The following is a 27,226-nucleotide window of genomic DNA, read 5'->3' on the forward strand; positions in this document are numbered from 1 at the left end:
GGAAAAGCAGTTGCTTTGGTGTGAATGATTAAGAAAGTTCTGTCATCGTTCAATTAATTACAGATAGAACAATGAACCGCTTGAAATTCGTACTCGGTATCAACGTTCCTTGTCGTATACCATCCAGTAAGAATTATTTCAAATACATATATAAACATGTTATTTATACTTTCTTTAGTTTTCTTTACATAGTAATTCTAAATTGAAAATTGGTAATTTTTTGAACTTAGCACATTATAAAAATTGACAAGCATGATCTTTCCGGGTAATCTCTTTTTCAATATAAAAAGGAATATTAAAATTCTAAGTATTCAAAACGTTAGGCCCATCTTGAACTTAACAAACTATGTATAATAAATTGTATTTTTGTCACTCAAAGGTACTTCAATAATATCCGAAAATCATACTAAAGAAATATGCAAGAAGCACAGTTCAGAGGTGCAGCTGAGGTCATTATACAAACCTGGACGTTTCTTCTCATCACGAACGCGAAGGACGAACGATTTCAGAAGCTTTCACTACGCAGGACCATCGAGAAACGAAATGCTATACGCGTCCCAGCGTATCAAGCTGAAGCCGGACTTGATTTCGTCAAAGAGAACACCATTGGGGAGAAACTATCCAGTGGAATTCGTCCAGCGACGTCGTAATTCGACGTATCAATCCAAAAAATCGAGCATCGGCAAACATCACTTTGTACAGTCTAATCCGAAGACACTAGAAACTGCAAAAGATAGGAGGGGCTCGAAGATCTATGAAAAGTACGAAGCTGCTTCTTTTCTGGAAAAAGAGCCTCGAACGTATGCTCAAATGATAGCCAGTTACAGTCAGACGATGTATACTGAAACTGGCTCTGGTATTCTAAAAGACGGTCTAAGCACGGCTATGGTTAATGGAGTCCACAGAAGTCCGTTCAGCACCTCGTCAGCGGCATCCTTGAAGTGGAAGAACAGATCGAAGGGAGTCAAAAACGGGTGTCTCCGCGTTACCAATCCTAATACGCTCAATCAAGAAGCGAAATTTAGCAGCGACACTTCAACAATGACCTACGAGTGTCGAAACGATCGCAAAAACTTCATCATGAGTGATTTTGAAGAAAGTGGCAAGCTGGAACGAGCATCCTCTTCGTACGCGACGATCATAGAAAGGTACAGCAACGAGTTGGAGTTCGATGATTGGAACAGCAGTCCGTTACCGAAACGTAACGCACCCATGGATCTCAACGACTTCCCCGCGTTGATGACGAATACTAAACACAGACCCATGAAACTTCGATCTGACAGGAATGAAAGAATCACTTCGGGTGAGAGTAAAAAGACGGAGGAGAAGGGTCAAACCGACTGGATGTCGAAAATGGAAGACGTGATAAAGGACCTGAAGAAAATCACTTCGAAGAACGAGATGGTTGATTCGAAGTCGAGCGAGAAATGGGCGCTGCAGTCGGTGAACGAGCACGCGGAATGGATGGACAGGGTGGTCGGCGCCCATAAGAAGGGAAAATTAAGAAAGGGCGACAGCGATGAGCCGAAGAGTTCAACGACGATGCAAGAATCAGTGGTTGACGCAGCGAACGAAAATCGTGGCTCTAAATCAAACCCCATAACAAGTTACATAAATCGTGGATCAATTGGTTCGAGTACGAGCTCCTCGTCCCAAGGACCGACGGGCACCGCAACAGGGTCGACTAAACAGCCGCAAATTGAACTTCGAATGACACCTTCGCAAAACGAGTCCGTGGTGTCCATCAACGTCGACGAGCTGGCAAAAACGGCGGGCACCAGCGCCAAGGAGCAGCTGTCGGTGGTCATTTCGAACAACGCGAAGCGAGACACGAGTGCCAGCAACGTTCGTTCGAACTTCGACTCAATGCAGATATCCATCAGCGAGAACACGGTTCCTGTCAAGCAGCTCGAGTTTTCAATTAATGGCAAGCCGGTGTCTGAGTTAAAGAGTATCGTCGCAAGAGCGAATAAGCTGGATGTATTCAGCTCGATGGATAAAGTGGAGATCAGGATACCTCAAACGGAGAACACTTTCTCGAAACAGCAAACGAACACGATGAGGACGGGAACGAATCCGTCACAAGTGTTGAATCTTCAAATCGCTGCGAAATTTAACGAACCCCGTAGTCAGCAGCCCAAAGATACTGGGATAAAGACCTCTACCACTGCTACTCCGTCTTCTGTACCTTCGTCATCGTCTAATCCACCGAAACCAACACCAACGCCCACGCAAGTTCCTCCCTACAAACTTCCAAGAATGCAAAATTTCGCTTCAAAGACGAACGATGAGGCGGCAAAAATAACGAAAAGTCCAGAAGATGTCGCCACGACGAAGAAAATTAATGATTCACCTTTAGAAGATAGTAGAGAAAAGATTGGCACATTATCAGCCGTGGAATCTGACGAGGGTGCGGTTCAGAGAGCAAACGCGAAAGTGGCATCGAACGCTTCTCAGCCTTCATCGATGAATGACAATTCTAGGCCGGTGATTTCTAACGACGATCGCACTTCTTCGAATATTATTCCATGGTGGTCGTCTGAAGATTCCTTCAGGAAGATTAAAAAGAAAGGGGACACTTCGAAAAATGTATCCGCGTTCGATGAGAAGTTAATGAAGAAGATCGAAGGAGATACCGGTGCGGAGAGAAAATTCGACCAGACGTACAAACCCGGTGGCCAATTTATCGATCTTGTAAATGTTCCAAAACTTGAAACACCCGCGAAAGATTTGACTCCAAAGAATCTGCTCTCTAAAGAAAAGAAAAATTCATCCGATGCTGGTAATTTTCAAAAAACTGAACCACCTGTAAAGGATTCAGCAACGAAACCTGTACCCAAAGAAAACGAAGATTCGTTTAATTCTTCTAATGAGAATTTTCGCGCCGTTCGGGTCCGAAGTCTCCGACAATCTGCGAGAATTAAACGTAGCAGTGGCGCGAGAGCTTCGAACCAGATGAATCGGGTGAAGAAAGTCAGATATCGTGTGAAAAGGCCAAGAACTACGAAGGTTGTTAATAAAGGAATAGAAAAGCCGATCGTTTCTGCGGTGCGATCTCCGAAGATCATCAAATACGTTCCCGTGAATGCAAAAAGGATTTCTGGAAACGAAAAATCAGAAACTAAAGCGATTGCTGCTGGTCCGAAAAATGAAGAGGCATCCAAAGCGGGTACGAAGGTCGAGAAAGTTGCTGAGGATGCGTCAACGACGGGTAAAACAAATGTACAGGATTCAAACACGGTATTCAAAACGAAAGACTTAAAGAAACCAGCTAATGAATCTGCCGATATTTCAGCAACCTCTTCAGCTGCTAAAGAACAAGGAGAAAGAGATGAGAGTAGAAGGGATTTGCCAAGTAGAAGAGAATCGATCGAAGACGAGCCAGATCAACGAATTAAACAAATTCTAAAATCCCTGAAGCCGATCGAGAAGAGGAAGGACGGTACTTTGATAGATTACGGTGTGGTGTTGCCTTCGAGAAAATCATCGACGAAGTTTGGACAGGTTTCGAAGTCCCGCAGTATTAGTAAATTTGATATGAAAAAGGAACCATCGAATCAGGAAAAGATTGTTGAACCACAGAAAGTAACCTCCACGAAAAAGAAAATGTTAACAGAACCTAAAAGTGAGGCACAGGTGAAAATTGTAGAACCAGAGAAAATATCTTCGGTTAGAAAACCAAATGAAATAACGGATTTTGAAAAGAAATATACAAAAAATGAATTGAGTACATCTAAGGGAAAGAAAGAAACTTCTGAAGAAAAATCTGTAATTTCAGTGAAAAAGAATAATTTGATAAAGCATGATACCCCGAAATCTATGGAATCTAAGAAAAATTCTGATAATCAATCAGAGAAAGTGAAAACTACGCAAATAGAAGGGACATCGTTCAAAGCCAACGACAAACCAAAAAATGTATCTTCCGAGGATAGAATTAATTCATCGAAAGTGACAGCCCCTAGAGATGAAGGATCACAAAGTCCTTTAAGACCGAAAAATAAAGAGAAGCCATTAGAAGGTACATTTTCTGTACAATCTTCCAAAGCTTCTACAAAATCCAGTGATACTAATGTCACAAATGTTTCTAAATCACAGTCAGCTGATAAATCAAAAAATATTACATCTCCTGAAAAACAGGATTCAAAAATTACAAAATCAGAATCTCAAGAAAAGGCAAAATTAATAGGGTCATATTCTGTACCACCTTCTAAAGTTTCCATAAAGGTCAGTGATATTAATGCCAATGTTTCTAAATCACAGTCGCCTGATAAATCAAAAAATATTACTACATCTCCTGAAAAACAGGATTCAAAAATTACAAAATCAGAATCTCAAGAAAAGGCAAAATTAAAAGGGTCATATTCTGTACCACCTTCTAAAGTTTCCATAAAGGTCAGTGATACTAATGCCAAAGTTTCTAAATCACAGTTGCCTGATAAATCAAAAAATATTACTACATCTCCTGAAAAACAGGATTCAAAAATTACAAAATCAGAATCTCAAGAAAAGGCAAAATTAAAAGGGTCATATTCTGTACCACCGTCTAAAATTTCCATAAAGGTCAGTGATACTAATGCCAATGTTTCTAAATCACAGTCGCCTGATAAACCCAAAGATGTTACTAAATCTTCTGAAAAACAGGATTCAAAAATTGCAAAACCAGAATCACAAGAAAAAAGAAATTTAGGATCACTTCCTGTACAACCTTCTAAGATTTCCATAAAGCCCAGCAATACTAATATTACCAATGTTTCTAAATCACAGTCGCCTGATAAACCCAAAAATATTACTACATCTTCTGAAAATCAGGATTCAAAAATTACAAAACCAGAATTTCAAGAAAAAAAAAATTTAGGACCACTTCCTGTACAACCTTCTAAGATTTCCATAAAGCCCAGCAATACTAATATTACCAATGTTTCTAAATCACACTCGCTTGACAAGTCAAAAAATATTGCTAAACCTGTGGAAAAACAGAATTCGAAAAGTACAAAATCAGAATTTCTAGAAAAGATAAAATCTGGACCACTTCCTGTACAACCTTTTAAGGATTCCATAAAGGCCAGCGATACTAATATCACTAATTTTTCTAAATTAAAACCACTTAATGAACCAATGTCTCGAGCACGATCTGCTGAACAGACAGAATCAAAGCGCACTCTAAAGTCAGTAGTTCCAGAAAAGGTTCCATTAGAAGGAACCATTCCCTCTTCTCGCGGTCTAGATAGAACGGCAGCCAGAATCGACCCTCTTCCCTTAATGGGTACTATTGTCTCTCCTTCTCCTCAGAAATCAAGCGATAAAGGAACGAAAAACGATGGCAAATCTGAAGAGTCAAACGTTCGATCAGAAAAGAAAGTGATCGATACCATAATGGCACCTCTCGAAGGAACCATTAATAATGAGTCTACAAAAAAATTGGATAATCTGATGAGTCTCGATAGTACCAGAAAAGGTAAGAAGACAATTTCTGAAATCATTAAACAAAAAAAAGAAGAACTTGGTACGAAATCAAGCACAAACTCTTCTTCAAGTAAAAGTGGAGGCAGTTCTGGACCCAATGGCCCTGCAAATCCTCCTACAGGACCTGCTGGTCTCCGATCTTCAAGGATGTTTACTGTGTCACTAATTTGCTCGAAGACAACTGTTTCGTGTATGCCGGAGGAATCGGATAGAATTGAGGAAGAAATGTGTAATGGAATATCTAACCAGGATTATAATCAAGAAACAAAATTGTATTCGAACGAAACTAAGAGATCAGAGAAGGATATATTATATTCATCCTGGTTGCAACGTTTCGAGAATAAACTTTGCGATGGCAAGATTGTTTGAAATGAAGGCTTTCGTACGATAAACGAAGATTCTTCAGAGATTTTTATATATTATTTCTATTCGCTAATGTAACTGCTGAAACTTTTTATTTATGTTTATTTGTAATATTAGATTATTTTATATTATGTCTTTTGAGATATCACGTGTACTGTATACAACGAATTTTATCACAGAAATTGTATTAATAATAGACAAATATAAAACCAACCTTGGAAAATATTTCCTAAATTAAAACTATTTGAATTAATAAGCCTTTGATAATAAATAATTAATTTGCTACTGAATCATCGAATCACTTTGAATCACCTCAAGCACCAAGATTAACAACAAAACCTACGCGCCGATCTGACAACGATTTACTCGCGTATTCGCGTAATCGAGTCCCTCGAACGGGTTACAAGGGTAATGGAGAGTGACAGGACAAGAATTTTCGATGTAGCTTACACAAGAGTAATCGTCTAGCCTGTCCACGACGTTTTACAAGCGGAGGGAGCTATGAGAGTGGTCCACGATTGGGTAATTAAAATTCTCATTAAAGCGAACGGCGGCATCTTAAAACGCAGCTCGGACAATGGTCTCGGAACGAGGCCGCGAGTCCTGAGGGTAAATGGGAGCGAGGAAGGGCGAAGAGGCGAAGGGAAGGGGGCCGGTGAGAGGCAGAATGGAACGGAGCTAACAGGCCATGAAGAAAGAAGAAACCCGTGCCGAAGTCTCGTTTACAATCGAGGTATATATCTGGAAGAGACGAAAGAGTCAGCAACGTTCGTATCAGGCTTGTTCCTCTGCACCTCGTAAAATAAACGAATCGTCCTTGTCCAGATTTCACAGATCGCTGACGAATCATGAAGATGGAAGGCTGGTATGCGTCGACAATGTCCCTGAGGGTCAACGACGGCACGCTAAAGCTCGAGTAACCGTGTATATAATGGAGCAGGTATTTCACGTTCGCCAACAGACGATGGTCGATCTTTCAGAGCGTAGTGAAAAATTGTCGGTTGATTTTCATCGCGAAGGACGATCGAGCCGAGGCTGAAACCGCTCGCTCGAGGATGCATTCGGCGTGTAAGCATCGATAAAGCTTCGCTTTAACCTCGCCACGTCGGGACGCATTACTTCGAATGACTGGCAACCTGCCAGAACGAGGTTGTACGCTCGGCAATCGCTTGTGTAATGACGGGTTTCGGGACGTGGCACGAACCAACGGCGCCCTCAATGATGGCCGCTCCACCCAGTATGGTTCGCGTTTCGTGTTGCACCGTTCAAATTGCCGGCCGCCACGAATTCGAATAATCACCGGTATCGCAGAGATGCGCCGATTGCTTCAACTGCCGCATTCAAACGGGATGGTAACTTGCACCGGTTTAATCGAACGCGAGCAAATTCTCCGACCAATGGTACCGTTCCTTTCGGATCACACGGTACGTTTATCTCTTACCTCTCGTTGCGAAAAGCTATGTAATTCCAGGGAAATTGAGATGAAGAAATAAAAGGATTCTTCGTATGAATAATAAGGACGATTTTTCAAGTGACCTACTTTCATTTTAACGAGCCTGTATCACTGATTTCTATATAATGTACTAAACTGCGAGCTTGCTTTTTATTAAATGAAGATAATTGGTATCGTGCTCGGGATGGCTGTCATTTGTCGATAGATACAAATGGGAAATTTTAAGGATTTAACTAGGAACTTTGATCGTTCTACCTCGATACGCCGAGGGTTAAGTAGCTGTCACGGTAACATGGATACGGTTGGTTGAAGAATGATTTTTGTGGATTTCGATATTCATGGGGTAACCGAGGTTGCTGCGGTTGAAGAAAGACTTTGCGGTTGAACGAGCGAAGTTCAGTAAAAGTGGCTTAATCGTTGAGTGGTTTAGATAGTGATCCGGAACAATCGATTACTCCATGACATTGTAATCTACGTCGATTATTTTGTCATCTTACTTATTCGCAATTAATCAGACCAGCAGTATTCATTTTGTAATATCCTTCTGAAGCTAATTGGACTTGAATAAAAAATTAACATTTTCACTCATTATTGCACATAAAATTGGTACACGTAACGCGTCGTTTAATTAGTTGAATCATGCGAGAAGCTCGACTACTTAGCCATAATGACAAAGCTCAGTTAACAACAATAGCGACGTTTATTGACGAACGAATTGTGGTTGCAGAATGTAAGGCACGTTGATTACGAGGAGCAATAAGTATTCATACGGTTAGGAATGTAGAGGAGGCCAAGCATTTTTCGCCCGGCATTCATCACGGCCCTGAGCGTCCTTCCTCGGTGGTTCAACCTCTTCGTGGCTCCTTTTTTTACCTTCCACGACGACCCTCTTCTCTCCTTTCTCGTCCTAACGAAAGCTGATCCGATCCCACCGGGGCCAGGTTCATCCCTGGCCGGGGCTCGGTTTTGATTTATCGAGGCGCTGCTTTCACGGTCTGTTATAAATATCCAGGAACAACCTTGCTCCTTCGTCCATTGGTCATCCAGTCGACGGAAGAGGTGTCCCGCTGATTTTTTCCGCCTCTCCTCGAACGCTGGCTAAGCTTTCCAACCTCCTGGTATTCGAAGGATCCGGAGATGAGGAAGATCGATCGGTCGACGTTCTGTCTTCTTGGGTGTGAGAGATACCGATGCTCCAATTGGTCCGAGACAAGTGGTATTGTGGCGAGAATTTGCGTGTCGGCCTTGTCATCCTGTTTGTAGAACTTGAAGGCAGGGAGATAAGCATCGAAGAATTGAGAATATAATATAGGTGTGAACGAATGAATTATAAAGAATTTAACTTTAACAAGTCCTTTGTCATAATTAACAGGGAAATATAAGTGATTGAATATTGGAATCTTTTAATGACATCATCATAGATTCCATCTTTTTTCGATTAACAAATTACATGACTTTGCAATTAACCCTTTACACTCGAATTTTTCTCGGCTAAAGCTTACAGTAAGGCTTTGTCAGTGCCTAGTTGTTCTAATATCACAATTGTTCAACAATGTGACATTTTACAGTTGAAACGTTTACTCAAGAATCCATCGAAAGAAGAAAGAAACTATTCTTTCATCGGTCTCCCATAAAGTTCCTTTTTTCTCAAACGTCTCATGCGTTGCCACACACCTATTAATTCCTTTCAAGTAAAAACGTCCGTTCGCTGCAAGTGTCGATGCCATACCTGACCAGTCACTCGTCTAAGAAAACCGCACGCGCAATGGTTTTATCGTGAGATTCGATGCTGCAAGGACAACGAGCTACCACCGTCCATGCTGGATCCTGCATTTCCAAGCGCATTCTATGTTTGTTTTAATTATGCACCGTGTCGCGGAACTTGTGCTTCATTCACCGCACACGTCGTCGACCTTTCGTGCCAATCGTGATGCACATCGATCCCTCATCCGGGTTATTTCGATCGATTTCATAGTTTCGAACGCTTCTGCCTTTGGAATCCGGCAGAGCATCGCATTTCTACGGAATGCGTCCACATACGTCGTTTGATAAATTATTTACGAGCATCTACGCGGCCTTCGCGGTAGATCTTCAGGGATTTTCCTTGTGCCTGCTGATTCAGTTGTCGATGTTCTTCAGATTCTAGCTTATTGCTCGTTTGCTGCCAAGCGGATGTCATTTGGAAATTATATTCGTCTGGAATTCCACGCTTGTAATAACTTTCAGGCACTAAAACTCAGGGGTGTATCGAACGAAGAAACGAATAATGAAACCATAAAACGAACGTTTCTACGTTACGAGTCAAGTCGTTTGTTTAAAAATTTTATTTTTCCAAAACCATCTCACCGGTTAAGGATTATAGAAAGAGGTGACATTCTTTGGAACGGCATTTTTCGGAATTTAAATTAAAACCTGCCTGAAGTGCATCTTGAAAAATACGTGAAAACTTTTGAAATGATTTGGAAATTCGCCAGAAACATACCTGCAGTGTATCATGGTCGGTCGATTCGATATTCCTCGATTTGCTGAGCGAACGACCGATCGATCACGCACGCTTTTTACCGAGCCTTTATTAATCGAAGATTACAATCCCTCTCGGGCAAATCTCTCTTTTCTCTTCTCTTGCCAGCCTGGGCCTTCTTCGGCGCCTTCGCCTGTACCGTAATCCTCTCTCGTTTCTGCTCGCGCGGCAGCGGATTAATTATTTTTCTGCTTTCGCGAAGGACCGGGTTCACGGTCGTTTCGTCGATCTTAGCAACATTTGGTCGACCGTAATCCCTTCGAATTTTCGAAACACACACGGAGGAACGGGCCAGGAAGGCCGAGTTTCGTTTCGCCTTCGGTAAATCCTCTTTTCGGGTTCCCGTGTGTTTTCGTCTCGCGAAAAGTCTCTCCTCCCGATTTAATCCGATCGAACGGAGGGAATGCAGACTCCGCTGGAAACGGGGACGAAAAAATGAAACGGAGGGAGGAGAGATAAAGCCGCGAAATCGCGACGCTCGAGAAAGCTAATCCGCTTACGGCACGAGCCGAGGAATGCCATCGCGCGGGGTCGATAAGGTTCCGAGGGACACGGTTAAGTCGCAAAATTATAGAAACATCAAGGAGTCTTATATAAGTTAGATACGTGCTTATTTCGAGAACGAGCTTAATCCAAGAAAGATCTTTCTTAACGGCTTGTCTGGAGTTACCGGACGTTCGGGGAAAATTGTTATTCAGCGATGAAACTGATATTTGAGACGCGCCCAGGAAAGGAGGATGAAATTGTTCGCCGACATTTAATGATGCCTCTTGGGGTAACTACGTATTTGTAGAACCTGAATAAAAGTATACATATAAATTTGAAAGGGTTTGCCAATCTTGATTATAACAAATTGCAATAAAAAGGGCCGGCTGTAGCTCCAGAATCCTCCTAAGTCTTTTTTGAAAAGATTAGATGCTATTTAATTTTATTTAGAATAAATTTCAATTTCTATCAAAGGTTTTATAGCCTCCGATCCTCAGAAACCTTAATCCGGTCTTGAAAAGGGGTAATCTTTGAAATAATAATAGAAACACCGTATACGTTGTTTATGGTTGTTACTTCCTCGCGTGTACACCAAATGAGCAGATGTACAAGAGCCCTTACAAGGTCCACGGTGCGTCAAACGAAGGCTACCGTCCGATCGACGCGTAGAAATGGCTTCACGCATTTTTCCACGGTCCGTTTGCTCGACACGGAGGATCGTTCTCGAGGAGGAGGCGAGCGAAACCGCCGCGGCCGGCAGGCAGGCAGGCGGCTACCTTTAAGGAGACAAATGGAGCGAAGCACGAACTGCTTGTATCGCGAATCGCGTCGCGAGTTCGTCGAGTTCTCTCCTCCGTTGGCTGGTGCACACGTCTCTGCTGGAGGCTGCCGAGTGCGAAGTAACGAATCGACCATTGTCGCGTCACCGGCAGCCGCGCCGGCTGTCCGCGTTTCCCGCCGCGGCGGCCAACCTGACGCGCGTGATTTCGCCGACAGGAACGGACAGGAGAATGCAAACTCTGGATGATTCTAGCCGATGCTTCGAGACTGAACAACTGGAAAACGAGCCGTTTACACGATGGAGGACGCGTGAGAATTTCGTATCTTTCTTATGCTTCTGATTTTGTAAATTTGCTATGATCGCTATAAAAATATATCAAATTTTTGTTATTTTCAAGCCTTTTTTATCTTTTTCAAATAATAAATATCAACCCTCCGTCGGCAATAATAAAAATTCGAAGGCAATTCCTGAAAAATGAAATCTTCCCCTCGCTTTGGCGGAGGGTTAGGAGTTCGTCACTTCTGTTCGCGAATATAAAAAGTTTCCAACAGAATTACGTAAACTGATATTCCTATGCAAATTTCTCAATTTCTGTCATTTCTGAGAACTTTTGAAATATTTGAGGAAAAAATGTTAAAAGCGTACGATAGGTTGTAAATAACTCATTAAGCAAATATACGAAGAGATATATCTTAATGACTTTGTTTATACTGATGAATACAATCGATAAGAGTTGGCCTAACTTTACGGTTGTAACAATCAAAGAATGATTTGCATCATTTTGCCGGGCTAATGAATAACGCATGCTTTACAGAATAACGGAGGGAAGTTAAAAAATTCAGCGATTACACCTATTATAAATAATACAACGTCGTTAACTTAGACGGCAAACATACATCAAAGATCGGTTTGAAAGGCTGAACCGGCTCTGTAAACTATATCGATCTTCCCGAGGGGTTAATAAGGGCAATAATTATGATCGATTCTCGCCTTACGGTGTTCGCGACGGTATCGATCATCGCCTACCTCGCTCTTCGCTTCTTTTCACCTTCTTTCACCCTTTTTTACCATTCCCTATTTTTCTTTCCTTTTTCATCGACCTCGTTATGCGTGTACGCGCGTTTTTCTACAACGAGATATAATTCGGAACACCATTAAAGTTCCAATCGTCTCGTTCGAGGATCTCATATCTGTAATGAGAATCGAGATTCCTCACCCTTTGCTCTTCTTGCTCTTTCTTTTTTCTTCCACGCAACAAACGCGATGTTCGATTAATAACGTGGCCGCCTATTCAGCAATCGTATCGTTAACGAAAGGATCGATTCATCTTTAATTTTCAAATTTGATGATACTTTTTGTCGACGAACCCTTGTTTTCAATTCGTTCGATCAGGATGATGAATCGATACGAATAATATCCAATTAATCAGAAAGATGACACGTCACTTTGAAAGCATTTATAGAAATCTTATTTCTAAATATGAAAATTATCCAAATTTTTGTCTATTCTAAGAATCAGAAGGAACTTCCTCGTTTGGTCGTGCTATAAATTGACGGCACTTAATTACCTACTTTCTCCTACGAAAGAATTTCTGCTGACGGAATACCTGTGTTCAATCGAATTAAGGTTACAAAGAGGCGATAATTAACGGATCTTCACGCAACGCAGAACGATTCGTTCCACGATCTACCGTTCTGTTCCATAAAAACAGAAAAGATTGCGCGGGAACGCATAACGCGAATTAATACATGTTTCGTAAGAACAAAGAGCGTTCCATCGATTCGTATGCATATTTCGTGTATCGTGAACGTTTTCCTCTTGGTTGCTTCATTAGCGCTAGCGAGCTCAATGTTCAAGGCAGATCGGTCCGGGATTCGCGGCGTGAGAACCGAGCATTGGCTACGATCCCTTGATTAGCTGTATAAGAAAACCTTGATTCGATATTCTTAATTGTCATTCATTGCGTTCGTCGCTTCAAATGAGTCACCATCAGTGAAAGGCGCTAACAACATCTGCTACTTGAATTATTCCTCGATAACAACAACGAACTAGATCGAACACTTTGCTTTTATCATTTCTCCGAACTCCTTTGATAGTTTCTTAAAGAATAACAAAGAAAACAAAATAAATTAACTCATAAAGAACTCGAAAGTAACAAAAATGATCTCATAACCCTGTAACAAGATCATTCGCTCGATTTCAAGCTACAATTCTTGGTCTTCGGTGAAAGGAACGAACGAACCTTGGAAAAAAAGCTTTGCGAACCGATCAGAGAAGCATAGAATTCACTTGTAAGGTAACGCGTTAGAAGTCGAACGGAAGTGGGTAGATCGATGGAAAGTCGATGGGACAGGAAAAAAAACGTACGCTGGGTGGATTTCTGTCCCCTTGATTAGATCATCAAGAGTCGTCGATCGGGGAGACGGCAAATGGCGAGGTAGCGGGGCAATGAAATGCAATTTATTCAGGTTAGGGATCACTCCCCGCGAAGATACAATTCGCCTGACGCGTGGAACACCCAGGAGCAACCGAGGGAGAAGCGGAGCGAAGAGCGGAGCTGAGAGCGCGCGCCCTGAGAGCTCGTTATACGGGCAATGGGAATGCGACGGAACGGCGAGCACCGCTCCATGGTGGACCACCCTGTTCGATACCGGCGGAGAGGGATCGAAGGACAATGTCTCACTTGAATTTACTATCGGCCCTGTATTCCCCGTACTCGGTCGCCTTTCTTGCCGCAACATTCGCCGTAGCTCGATCCACGGTCTGGAGAAACGCGATCACATTGGACCGATCGAAATCTAATGGCCTGCATAGAATCTCCTATAAATTCGAACAAAGTGTTTTCTATTTGAAAGAATCAACCAAGTTGGCGAACTTCGTCGCTGATTTACATAGTTGCTGATACAGTTACTTCCTGTAGTTGAACTTCATTCGTTGCTACTCCATCTACGACTTCGATCGGAAAATCTGCACGCAATCCCGACACGATTGGCATATTGAACGCAGTCGCGTAACTGTACGCGCGCGTCTTTTAAAAGCAAAAAAGTTCACGTAACGCTCTGCGGGAGATCGAACAAGAATTCCAAGAAAGAAACATCTATTCTTGTATATCTCAGAGTTTTTAAGAATTCAGTATCTTCTATCAGGTTTCTGCCTTTTAATTACCACGGATGCAAGCGCTCTGCAGAAATATTAAATTTATTTTATTTTAGATCAATTTCGGGAGAAATGGACGTTATAAGTAAAACTCCATGTATTTTTTAAAATTAATTATAGAGGAATTTCTGTCTTAAAGAAGTGGTCCATCTCTTCCGAAATTATCCTAAATGATTCTTATTTATATAGTTGTATCGAATGTTAGAAAGAATAGATACAACGAACAAGGTTTCGAAACAAATGAAATTCGTTCTAATATACTCAATTATATGCATATATTCGATCATGTTAAGATCGACATCCGTTCGTATTCGTGCCAATGGAGACGATAATAGTTACGTGGACAACGTTAATTATGCGTCGCACTTTTCTCCGTTCTTTCGCTCCATCTAAGTCGAGTCAGCTGACTGCGTGACCGATGATGTCACCGTTGCAGCGTACTCTCTTCGACGCGTTCTCCACAGAAGCGACACCCACTTGTTTTAACACCTACTTGTTCTACGACGTCACGAATCGAGTACTCCTCTCGTTTCGAATTCTCTTTTTTCCCTCCTCTTTTTGCAATCCTGTTTCATCTACCTCCTCTTTTCCCTGATCGTTTTCCCTTTCTCTTTCTCCACTCGGTTTTCCCTTCTTTTTCACTCTCACCCGCAGCCCCGCCCCTCTTCCACGCTGCCTTTTTCCATCACCCACGCGTAAAACGGTCATGAGCCCCCTCGGCGGTTGTACACATCTCGACGAACGCTTATTAGAACGCGCGCGCAGCTAGGATCCATCGGGTCCGTAAACGGCAGGATTCGCCCACGTGGTCAGTGCCTTCGAAGGTATACCTGTCCATCGTTTTCAAGCGCGCGTCTTTCGAGTCATTAGCGAGCTTCGAACGAGAGCAGGCGAGTACCGAGCGGACACAGGACCTCTTTGTTTAAGGAGCCAAGGTGACGAACAATAATGATGACTTCCATAGGATTCACCCTTTCGCTTAGATAATCAATTAATGTACACCTGTGTAGCGTAGACAAACAAAGCGTGAAGAAGAATGCACGCGTGTCCCTGTTTTTTAAAAAGATCCGCCTCCAATGTAGCAAATTATCAAGTGGCTACTGTATTTCTTCCTTCCTTCCGTGACCACAAAACACAGCAGCCCTAAGGTATTTAATAAATCCAGATCGTGCTGTTCGCTACAAATCCCCGCAAATTCGCGGCACGTCAGCGGCACCGTCGTGTTCTTTGTCCGGGTCTAAAAGATCGCGAAGGACTGCGAGAATCGGTCGGTTGTTTTTCGTCGCGAATCTCGTCGCTGGCCGGCTAAGCTCAGCGACGCGGCATTTGCCGCGATCCGTCGAAATATCGGGGTGTTCGGCGTATAATAAGACACGGTAGAACGTTGCTTCGGACACCTCGGACACATGTCACCGGTGCACGAACGGATCCTCTTGTTCCCTGGGCCGCGTCTACGTCCGCCACTCGTCAATTAGAAGCGACATCGTTCCCGACACGAAAAACCTGGCTGGGCTAGTACCTCGAATCGGGGCCGTGGGGATTCGGGAGAATGACATTAACATACCGACCGCGAGAGGGAAAGACAGAGAGAAAGAGATGAGAGAGGATGACCGCTCGCGAAACTCTGGACGGAGGAGGTGGAGCGGATCGGCAAGAAACCTCGACCGTTCGACCGCTCGGACGATCTCGAACACCAGCTTTCGAGAAACCGGCAAATTCCGCGCTGTTCACCGGAATCGATCAAACTTCACGCCTGCCGGCACGATGGGTCTTGGGTAATTAACGAAGACGACTTGATTCCACGTCGTCCGCCGTCTTCATCGACCACCTGATTACCTGAACATCGACGATCAATCAACAGTTCTTTTCCAGTTTTACCACGAAGAAGGTTCGTTTGTACCTCAACGAAATCTCATTAATCCTTTTCTTTTTTTCTTTTTATAAAGTGTTTCATTAATTTTTGCAGATAATCGTACCTGTTCGGTCAGTAAGTACGATAAAAATAAATTTTCTCCGATTTATAAGTATTTTTATCGCACCTTGGAAGGAGAAAGGAAAACAGAGATCAGAATGATGTACACAGAGGCATAGGGATGCAAGATATACAGCGACAATGATAAACGGCTCGATAAGCAGAGCAATATCGAGGAAGATAAAAAAGGTGGCAGAGCTGTAGGAAATAACACGCAACAAGGGAACATCTTACAAATCGCAAAATGGAAGAAAATCGACTCCGGCTCCGTTAGCGAATCCCTTCTATATGAAGCCGCGATGCTGAGTCATAAGCCTACTGCCCTTAGGCAACCTTCTTATCCTCTCTACAACGTTCAACATCCTTCCTATCCTAACTGCGTAATTTTCTACTGAAATATTACTTTTCTCCGTGACTTGTAACGAGACGTTTCCTCTTTTTTAAAGCGTAAATTCAAACATCAAATATAATAGAGGGTCTTGAAAGACTAATGCACCGACTAATTTGCAGTTCCCTTGTTTTTGGATAGAGTAGACTCTTGATAATTTTCCGCAGATACTTACTGCCCTCAACGCCTATTTTCACTAATACTATTCATTATATTTTCAGCCGTGTAATTTGTTCACACGTTACATTTGCGTTCGAGGCGTTCGTTAAGGTTCCGTTTACCAGAAATTTCCTCTTCTACACCCTCGAACATGGACAGTTATCACGATTCTGTTATCGTTAGAGTTGCATATAGTACTTAAATTGTTATCTTATTGTCACCGTATTACTGTCCATGGAATGATCCTTCAGACGCGTCCAGGTACGCCTGGAAAACGAAGAGGGTAACATCAAACTGCGCCGCGGCCCGAAGGGGTGCAAATGACCCGACGACCTTCGATCTTGCCGATGACCGACGTCGCGTCTGAAGAAATCCGCGGAACAATAGACCCGGTGACAGTCTGGGTGCACGAGGAAGGGGTGAAAAGCTTCCGGCTGGGACGTCGGTCAATTATGCAAGGCGCCGCGAGTGTTTTTTCGTACAATGGACAGCTCGCGCTGTTTCCGAGCGTTGGGGAAGCAAAACGGGGGAATCGTGGTCGCCTCTCGGACGTCGTGGGATACAAGAGGAACTGTATACACAGGGTGGGCGTCAAGGACTCTCGAAGCGAAAGAGGAGAGACGGTGGACCGGTAAGGCGGCCATATGTGGACACCGTGTAGACGAAGGAGCGCGCATACGCGCGGATCCTCCTTTCGCCTGTGCACGAAATTTTATTGCAATTCTGGGGAAGCATTAAAATTCTACATTTTTTTTTTTTTCAAACAGTCACCTTCGCGGAAGCGATTTAAAATTCATATTAACGGTGAACTATTCGAACTGTGATTTTCGAGAACTGAAAAAAAAAAACTGTAAAACTGTAGGTGCAAAGAGGAAAATTAAAAAGTGGCGCGCTCACGGGCGTGTGATGTGCGTGTAGACATTCGAATACTCGTTTGTCGGGTTGTGTTCTGGCTGCAAGATGGATACCGTGTTCCTAGGGAGTCCACTCTGGTTCTCCGCAGAGCGCGTGCCAATGTAAGCGACTGTTTCGCGGTCCTGCACCGATCAATCGTCGGGTTTTACACCGTCGGGACGCAAACTGGTTTCGCAGGGACGTATTTGCGTTAATGGGACGCCCGTACCACGAATACCTATCACGGAATGTGGCACACAAGGAAAACCAGCACGTTCCGTTTAGAAACTATGAAATCCTAGTTACGACATCGTTTTTTCTCCGATTTTCTTGTCACTTACGTCCACGGAATATATGAGCAGACGGATATAACGTTCATAACTGATTTGTTCTATTGATTAATCTATTTCATTTACACTGAATAACAGTTTCAATTATCGGATGATCAATATCGCCTTTACCTCTGTGCTCATTTGCGTAAGCAAGTTCGAGCGCGTGGGTTCAATGGTAAAAAGTCGGTATAATTGATGTAATTACTAGCCAAAGAGCGGTCCGTAGTCTTAGGCACGGATACAGAAGGTATCTCAACCTACCCATCGAAAGGCTCGCCTTTCATTTCGAACGACCCACGTAACGCAAAAGTATGTGCCGCACGCGTTCTCGCGAAAACACAAGAGAAGGAAAGGATTTTCTCGTATCGTGCAAACGCGAGACTGGAAGGTAAGCGAGCCGAACGATCGGTGGACCGATCGGTTCTACCGGCCACGAAAGGTATTGCGATACATGTAATTGTACACGAAATCGCGTGTCGAGCCGAGCTCCGGGTACGAGTGCAACAAGGAGAAAAAGGTTGCACGGGATCGGGAAGGTCGAAGATATTCTGGGAATCGAAAGGTCCGTTTGGGGAATAGCGTGAATGAATGTTGAGGGGATGAGTTTTCAGAAGGAACGAAGAATGCAATTCAAAGAAATGCATTTAACATCACGCCAACTCTGGTGTTATTATACTCTGCAACATTTTTTGAAATATTGAAAGTCATATATGATTTGATCACATAAAAGCGTCGCAACATAACACTTATATTGTATCAATTTGAAGCTTAAGAGTTAATAAAAATCACCGCATTCGTACACCTTTCATTAATAACTGGTTATCAGAAAACTGTACAATGTATAACTTGAATTAAGTACATGTAATCATCCACCGTATCCTGAGTATCTTCTCTTATTAATAGTACACAGTTGTGCAATAAAAAGACACAAAATATCCTCGTTGTCGTAAAGAATCGAGCAAGAAAGAATCAGTTGACGAGTTAGCTCGAAGGGGTTAAAACACGATGATCGACAAGAAGCACAGCAACGGAAGAGGATGGGGAAAAAAAACCCGAGGCATCGAATCATCGAGAAATATCTCCTTTCGCTCCGTTCACCGCTCGAATGCAGTCGCATCAGCGGAAAAATACGCGGTCATAAGATTCTTCAGCAACCGGACTTGGGCGCTTAACCACGTATGTACTCTGCCGTGGCGAGCAAACGTGTACGGCTTCTATACATCTCTTCGAGGTTGAATTCTAGTCGTAGCGAGCCCTCGTAATCTTTAGCCCCCGAGGTCAACACGATGCTCGTCCACACGACGGCTGATCCTCTGTAGATAGAGAAGCCCGCCCGAGTAACCCGTGTTGGTACCAACTCGGTACACGATGCTACCCTCTGTATTGGTAGATAGATACCTGGCCAGCACCCGGCTCCTTTCTCTCTCTCATCCGAGGCTGGTTGCATATTATGCAGCCGAAGTCGTGCCCCGGCTAAGACAAAGGGCTCCACGGATGCTGCGCCAAGATAACAGTAGCGAGAGCAGCCAGGTTCAAAGGTTCCAACTTTTCGACGCCGAACATCGTGGAATTATGAAATTCTTTTATTTCACCCTTCGTCGCTATAAATCTTGCGCGATGGAAGGATAGGCACGCTCGAAGCGTGAAGAAGTAAGTCCAAATTAATAAAGATTTATGAAGAATTAGGTTTTCCTCTGAAAAGGAATATTAACACTAGAACTACCAATGCTTGATGCACACTTAATTTCAAGCTGAAAATAATGTAGATTACTAAATAGGTAAAGGATGAAACATATATTCTTCAGCTCGATAACAGACTACATACGTTTCAACAAAAATACCTCGATAAAATTTATAATTTGACATAAGAAAGTGGAAACCAGTAATTTTGACCCATTTGGTAGTTCTAGTGTTAAAAGATTTGAGTTCACCAAGTTTCTTTTTTAAATACTGTACCAGAAATTTCACTTTTCACGACTGCGATCATAAGGGAAGTTGATCTCTTATTTTAAAAGAGCAGAAAATTCTACCTTCTCGTAGATATCTCGGAGTACCAAGATTATTAAACAGCATATATTACATTTGTTTCGTTCCAAGTGTAGGAATACAGCTGAGCGAACGTTACGAGCAGCGTGTACGTGATAAGAGATAAGAGGGCTTGTCCAACAGTGGTTCGTGAGTTTTACCAGGTGTGAATGGCAACTAATAAAGTTAGGCTTATCTGGCCGCTGGTGAAACGTACGTCTTAAATGTTAACCAAACACGGTTCTCGGTCGAGCACGGAATTTTTGGTCAAACGAAAACGCTGTTACGCTCCCCTTTCGTTTATTGCGACCTTTCACAATGGCCCATAATTAACAGCGCGTTACCAGTAATTAACTGTTCGATTCTTGCGGTTTGTGCAAACGTTTCGGGAGGCCAGGCACAGCTGGCGAGGATCGCAATCGCATTCCACGAGCGAGAGAGCCGATTATCGTGCACGAATCTCGGCAGAAGAGCGTTCGAGCACGGCGACGCCGAAGATATTCGTGATGCAATCGCGGATCTATGATCCTCGAGGTGGTTTGACTCGCGGGAAATCTCAAGCTGTGTCCCGGGACGCCGCGTACACTCCGTGCAGAGTGGATTTCGTGTGCATCCTGCACCATAATGGACGGTATAGCAACCGTTCGTGCGCGACTTTAGCATCGGTTTAACCTCATTCCTACAGCTGACGTCACTCTCGCCTTTCCCTCGACTCTGGACCTTCCAGCATCTCCCGAGATGTGCAACCAACCATCTATCGACTATTATAGACGAACGATCATTCGTCTCGGTTGACGACCGTCCATTTGCTCGCAGATCTACTTTCTTTTCTTGTCGAGATAAATATGAATATCTAGGTGCAACAGGCGACCGAGGTGCCATGCCGTCGTGAAAGCGACTCGATTGTGAAATTTAATCGACTATGGTTTGTAGAACACGTGCTTTTATCGAATTTCTATGTCCATTCGAATGGAAGTGTCCAGAACACTGATATCGCTAACGTTATTGACGATAAATTATTGTTTTGCAATCAAAGTCTCACGTGTACGATTATTTTGTCTTTTTCCCTTTGTCAATGGTAATTCATGGCGTCGTTAGATTACTGATAATTGCATCGTCAAAGAATGATTGGGACGAACGATGGAAGTTGTTAACTCAAAGATTCCGCAATTGCAGCAAACAATACCCCACGGTAAGGTGAACGATCAAAAATTGCAGAAATTGTCCTCGAGTCTTTTAAGTAACTCGACGGCAGTCCCATAAATTTGTACCTACACATAGCTTTCAATACCATAGAGGACTTAATAACACTGTCGGTAGTGTAAAAAATGGTATTAAAGTGTTACGTGACGTATCTGACATTTAACGAGCGATAGATTTTTATAATGCTGTTAACGAGGTCGTCGATGCTCCGCGAGTCTTCTAGCTTATCTAAATTACATGTATAACAAGAATCTTCTCTGACGATCGATAATATAGATCCTTTTTTACGATACTTCAGGAACAAAACGTTCCATTAAAACAGTCATCATTTTATAACGTATCGTCCCATTAAGACCGACAATGATTTGTTAAAACACGATGGCTCGTAAAGAAATGAACAATTTTTGAAACAGGAAGCAAAGGTGTTCTATTCGTCTATAAAAACCGAGGTAACCCTGTTACGTTAGTGTGCGTATTCTTTCCCTTTTGACCACAGCAAAGCAGGTGAGCCATCCCATAGAAAGGTAGGTACCCCATAGAGATCTGACGTCAATATCCTCCAACTAAGATGGGCCTCGAGGGTCCGAGCATGGGTTTAAAAGTATCCCATCAATGTTCCAAAATCTATGCTGCACTCGACTCTTGTACCTGGAAAAGCCGTGAAGAACGAGCTACTCAAAGTCTACTTCATTGGGAAACATTTGTTTTCGAAAGTCGAGGACATGGCAATGGAATGTTGGGATGAAATAAAAATCAATTCACCTCTTAATTTCCCTGCCAACCGTAGCCATCTCATTAAGCCTGTTTGATATTTAAACAATTTTCTGTTCACAATTATCGTACGTACCCGTTAATCTTAGAAAATTGAAAATTGTTCAGGGACTGTTTTTCCCTATCGAAGCGATAACGAACAATCGCCATTGATTTACAACGTACCACGTTTCGCGCGTAAGAGTAAATTATAAAAATCTTGGAGCCGGATTTCGCGAGATAATGGTAACGTTACCGCGCCTACGAGACACCATGTAATGGAACAGTTTACCGTGTGTCCGGTTATCAGCCAGAAACTGGTCGATGTGACAAATCGCGCGATATCAAAGAATCGAAGTCGGTCTTGCAAATCTATTTATCACCGGTATGCCTTGTCTTTCGCTTGAAAATAATACCTCCCCGTAACGCGAAATCGTCTCGAACAATGTACGTTGCATTGATTGCGTTAACAATCGGTTTTCCTCTCCCGGAAACGTTCCGGAGACGAAGAAAAAGCGAGTGAATTTCGTGTAGGTTGCTCGTGGACGCGCGTCATCGGTATTCTAAGTTTCCACGACACGTACACGAACACAGGAACCACTATCCACTAGTATTGATAAGGAACTTTTCCATAAATTACTTTGAAACACAGAGGTCTCTTGTATTTTCAGGGATGCGCTTAATTCCATTCTAATTATATGGATGATATTCTAATGTCATTCCTACTGGACTTTTCCTTTTTCTTTTCTTTTTTTATAGTTATTCCGTTGTGTGGACACGAACGGTTTAATGTACTTCTGCAGCAGAGTAGGCGCGTCCTTAGAGGAGGCAGAATACGTTTCCTTCTTTTTTTTTTTCTCTCGATGTGCATCACCGGGGAATGCATCCTACATCATACTCGACCGACTGCATCCATATGTACGCATAACCATAAACCGACATCCCAAACGTGGTATTCCGTCGTCGAATGATGCAGGGATGTCAACAGCATTCGTTACCGTAACGAACGTTAGCACACCGGTAAACCGGCGATCGGCTTCGTTCGTTGCGTTTCAACAAATTATGCAGCAGCTTTTCTTCACTTTGTCTACGCTGGAATAAATTTGTAGCCGGCTAGGAGATGTAAATCGATCCCTCCTCCATTTTATGATTTTCAAATGGACCGGAATATATTGGGCCGATGCATAATTCTCTGTCGTTTTGTTAATCTTTTTAAATCATTCATTTTTCATGGGAAATAAAATAAGCGATCAATTAATTATGCATGCTATGGATTTCATTCAACGTTAAAGTGACTAGAGTTCAGGAGAAAAATTTGTTTAATTGACATTTACTATTTCAGTACCACTTATTTCTTGATAGGAAGAAATCCAGATATTTAACGATTACGTTCATGTTAATGTTGATAAATACTTAGTATATAAACTTCTTGTTAATGCTAATTGACCTGATAAGAGTTTAATTACACTCGCGGATTCCGTGTAAATAAAGTAATTACGCGAAGAAGCAGAACTTAAAATCGAGACAATTTTTTACTCGTTCGTAGTTAGCGACAAGAGGAAGGATTAACAGTAGACAGGGGAGCATTTAAAAAAGAAGCAGAAAACAATGTTTCCAATGTAAAGTTGAAAGAAGCAGATGTCAAAGGGTAGTTTAGCCGGCGGACAAGCGGAAGGGGAGGGGGGAAAAAAGGTGAAGAGCTCCAGGTTTTTCCCGTAGCTTGAGAAGTTTGAAAAGGTAAGCCACCTAATGGTCCGGTGCAGTGGCAGATGTCACATGCTCGCCGGCCGGATGTTTTTCAAACGGGCGTTTTGCTGCCAACGCAAGCAGACTGCTTCTTACCCCGGCGTTCAAGTCTCCGCCCGATGCTTACTAACAATCCCGCGAACATTAGGCGCCGCAGATCCCCGGCGAGCTCGCGGCCAAGAAATTCCAGGCTTGTGCAATCCGCGTGCTCGAACGGTCGCTTATCGACAATGCTGTTTCTTTTCAATCATCTCATCGTGTACGTTCGAGGAGCCCGCGAACGCAATTGGAACGTGGCGTATCGTGAAACAAGGAAGTATTCGTCGAAACGTGACGAGACAAGCGCGTCGATGACGCAAAGAGAAATTCAACAAAGAAACGCGCGAGATCCGCGTGCAAATGGAAGATCTACGAAACGGAAGAAACACGGAGGGAGAAGAGGAAATCGATAAGGACGCATGGATGTACCGAGGTCGGGCTTGTAATTACGCGCAGTCTGGATCGAATTCACCGTTAACAACTACCAAGTCCCGATACACCTATGACGAGGTGATCGAATTGCAGGGTGACCACGAGGGGAAATCAGAGTAAGGTCGGTCTGTGAGAAGTGCTAATTTCGATCAAGCGAGCTGAAACGTGGCTACCGCTCGATCCTGGCGGATCGACACGAGGGGTCGCTTTTTCCTTGGCACGGTGTCAAAATGATCAAGAGCGATCGGTCGCGGTGGTCCGGTAAAAACGCGATCATCTGGTCACGTAGTATCCGCGACAAGCTACAAATGGTTCCGCGGATCTGTTTACGTTTCGGCAAGAATTTATGGGACGAACGTGGATCGCGGCCGGTACGTGAAAGTCTAGGCACCGCGCGATCCCGACGAAGAAAGACGGCGTCGAGTGCCGTCAACCGTTCGGTCCTTTATAAATCTTTTGGCTGAAAAGCCACGTAGGTATGCCGGGCTTTTTACAGAAAACGCGCGTTTCGGTGGCGGCGCGGTAAAAGCGTCCATCGCGACCAGGATAATTCTGTGGCCCGTGTTGCAAGAGAGAAGAATGTATGTAAGAAAAGTTAAAGCGTGTCGATCTACTGGACCGGGGAGATCGTCTCGAACGACGAGGACGACGTTTCTCCAGAAACTTTCGCCGCTGCCGCTACGAACCGACTAGACTACACTTAGCCTCCGACAGTCACGGGAACGTTCGGAGAAGTCATTGAACTCGGTGAATATTTCATCTTATAGCAAAGCTTGAATAGTTTAAAATATCTTCTGGATGCTAACGTGGAAACATAAAAGTACTCAACAGCTGAACCGAGCAACGTGTCTCTGCAGCAAAGTCACTCACCGATTTAGAAGCGATCATTTGGCCAATGAAATATCCAAGGCGAGGCATTCGACGAGTTTCAAGGAAACGAACGTTCACTTTCAAAACTGGTTAAATGTGTCTCCGAACTTTTCGTCGCTGCACTCGAAACATTCATATCATCCGTTCCATCGACTGGTATTGCACTTTCACGTAAACGACGTTCCTCGTGGAAATGCTCTGCGTCCACGTGGTCACGACTGTTTGGGAAATCAGCGAAACTCACTGATAGCGTTTGACGAACTTTGGTCGAGATCGTATCGGAAAGGCGAACACGCGGAAAGTCAGAGGCGAGAAAAGAGAGCACGGCGTGTGGGAACGGGCGCGTCCATGAGATCAACTGATCGAGGTGGCACGCGAGATCGAGTTTACGGGTTTGATAAGAGGTGCACGCGCGCACGCGTTATCACTGTCGAATACGTTGACGGGGCACTCTGCGTCGGCTTGGCATCGCTTCCACGAACCCGCTTCTCGGCCGTCTCGAGTTCTCGAGCACGGGGCAGATAGGAATTCCTTCGTCGTTCCTTCGTTCACATAAAATCCGAAAGTTTATCGTCACCGTTTCGGCCAACCTGTTCTCCGCTGACGATACTCCGATACGTTTCAACCTTCGACTAGATTTACCCTATACTTTCTTAGCTGAAAACTATCGCGTTCGAAGAGTTCTCCGCAGTGATGTCCACCCACGACGTAGTTGGCGATCGAAAAACAACAACGGACAACGGAACGTTTGCTCGACGCGGTTCCGTTGTTTTACGGATCACTCGCGATTCCACGGTTCGACGATCAGAGAAAGAACGCACGCGTTCGAACAACACACGAGAAAGGAAGAGGCGGCTTTCACGAGAATTCCAGCCGATCTTTCGAGGCCTCCTCTTCGGTCCGCGCGTCTCACCTTGCGGAGAGCGAGTCTCCAGGTCGGCCATGCAACAACGCACAGGTCCACGCTGGGCAGCAGTCTCTCCTTTCCTCTCCTGCACCTTCGGGGCCTCACCCTTTCCACCTTCTACCACCACCACCACCGCTCGCTCTACAGCCACTACCACCGTCCGCATCGGAGTCGCCACCACCGTCGGAGTGCCTCTCCACCTTCTCCTTCGCTGCCGTCAGACTTCCTCCTCTCTCTCTCTTCCTTTCCTCTCGCCACCGTCCAAAAGACAACTCCTAACCTCTCTTCTCGTTTCACCTCCTCCAACTTCTCCTCCTTCTTCACTCCGTTTCTCTACTTTACTCCTCTAGCCAGGTAGACCGGCTAGCTATCTCTACGCTCCGACTCTCTCCCGGACCCCTTTCACGCTACGTGGAACATTTCAGTGTGTGCGCATGCCACGCACGATCCCCCTCGGCTCCCTACACCTGAGGGTTGCGTACGGTGCATCTGGACTCGGAAAAAACATGTGTTCCAGGAGTGTCTGGCCGTGACAGAGGCTGGGATACGCCGCGTTGCTCCACAACCGCGAATCTTCGTCTCACGGAATTGGAGCGCTCGATCGAGCGTGGGTGTCTTCGAACGAAATACACGGTAAACGCTTTGAGAGAAGTTGTTTTTTTTTTATATTAACAGTGCATCATCTAATATTTTTCTCCAAATTTCAGTTGCACTTATCGTACACACAGGTTTATCATTCTGTCAGATTTGCGAGGACGAAGCTATGACCTTCCTTAAGTTTCGACACACAGCTGCATATGTAGATATAGATTCGAGGGAAATTCCGGAAGAGATATCTTATCGAGTACCGTACGTTTGTAAACTGAAATGTTACCACGGATTCCGCGAACTGAAAGAACGTACCTAGAATTCAATTTCCTTGCAGCTTGATTAAATGTGTCCATCGATGTATTAAATTTATTTCGTATTAAAATGATTTCGTTGATCTTTCAAACGAGAGAAATTTAAATTGCTTTTCGACTTGTTTCACCGTTTGTTAATATAAGCGGCTTGAAAATGTTGCGCTTAATGGAGCACCCAGTAGTTGTAAGAATGTGGAATCGTGTTACGTAAAAGCCACCTTAGGCAGGCGTGAAAATACATCGTGTTCGGTTTCTCAGAAGAATCTACCGCTACGGAGCCAGTTTCAGACTTTTGAAAACTTGCAATTACTAGTAAGAATTCCGCGGACTGTTCGCGTTTTTTCTAGGAGGAGCGCAAATGTACTTTACCGTAAATACGTAGGT

General features: G+C 43.7%; 2 protein-coding genes across 4 annotated transcripts in view; one reads left to right on the plus strand and one right to left on the minus strand.

Moving 5' to 3' along the window:
- Egfr (epidermal growth factor receptor) overlaps positions 1–27,226 on the minus strand; it is a 130,404-nt gene that overhangs the window by 32,997 nt on the left and 70,181 nt on the right. The window contains exon 1 of one of the 3 annotated variants that reach the window (XM_034339993.2): positions 25,034–25,953. The exons of the other annotated variants lie outside the window; for them this stretch is intronic. The gene's annotated coding sequence lies outside the window, so the exon portion shown is untranslated. Of the gene's footprint in view, positions 1–25,033; positions 25,954–27,226 lie in introns of those variants that run through there. 3 annotated transcript variants of the gene reach the window in all.
- Positions 886–5,629, plus strand: LOC117611765 (uncharacterized). The gene is made up of 3 exons (XM_076690552.1): positions 886–4,560; positions 4,642–5,455; positions 5,535–5,629. The coding sequence occupies exons 1-3, from the start codon at positions 886–888 to the stop codon at positions 5,627–5,629; spliced, it is 4,584 nt and encodes a 1,527-aa protein (XP_076546667.1).

The sequence above is a fragment of the Osmia lignaria genome, chromosome 10 (assembly GCF_051020975.1).
Source record: "Osmia lignaria lignaria isolate PbOS001 chromosome 10, iyOsmLign1, whole genome shotgun sequence".
In the NCBI taxonomy this organism is placed as follows: Eukaryota; Metazoa; Arthropoda; class Insecta; order Hymenoptera; family Megachilidae; genus Osmia; species Osmia lignaria.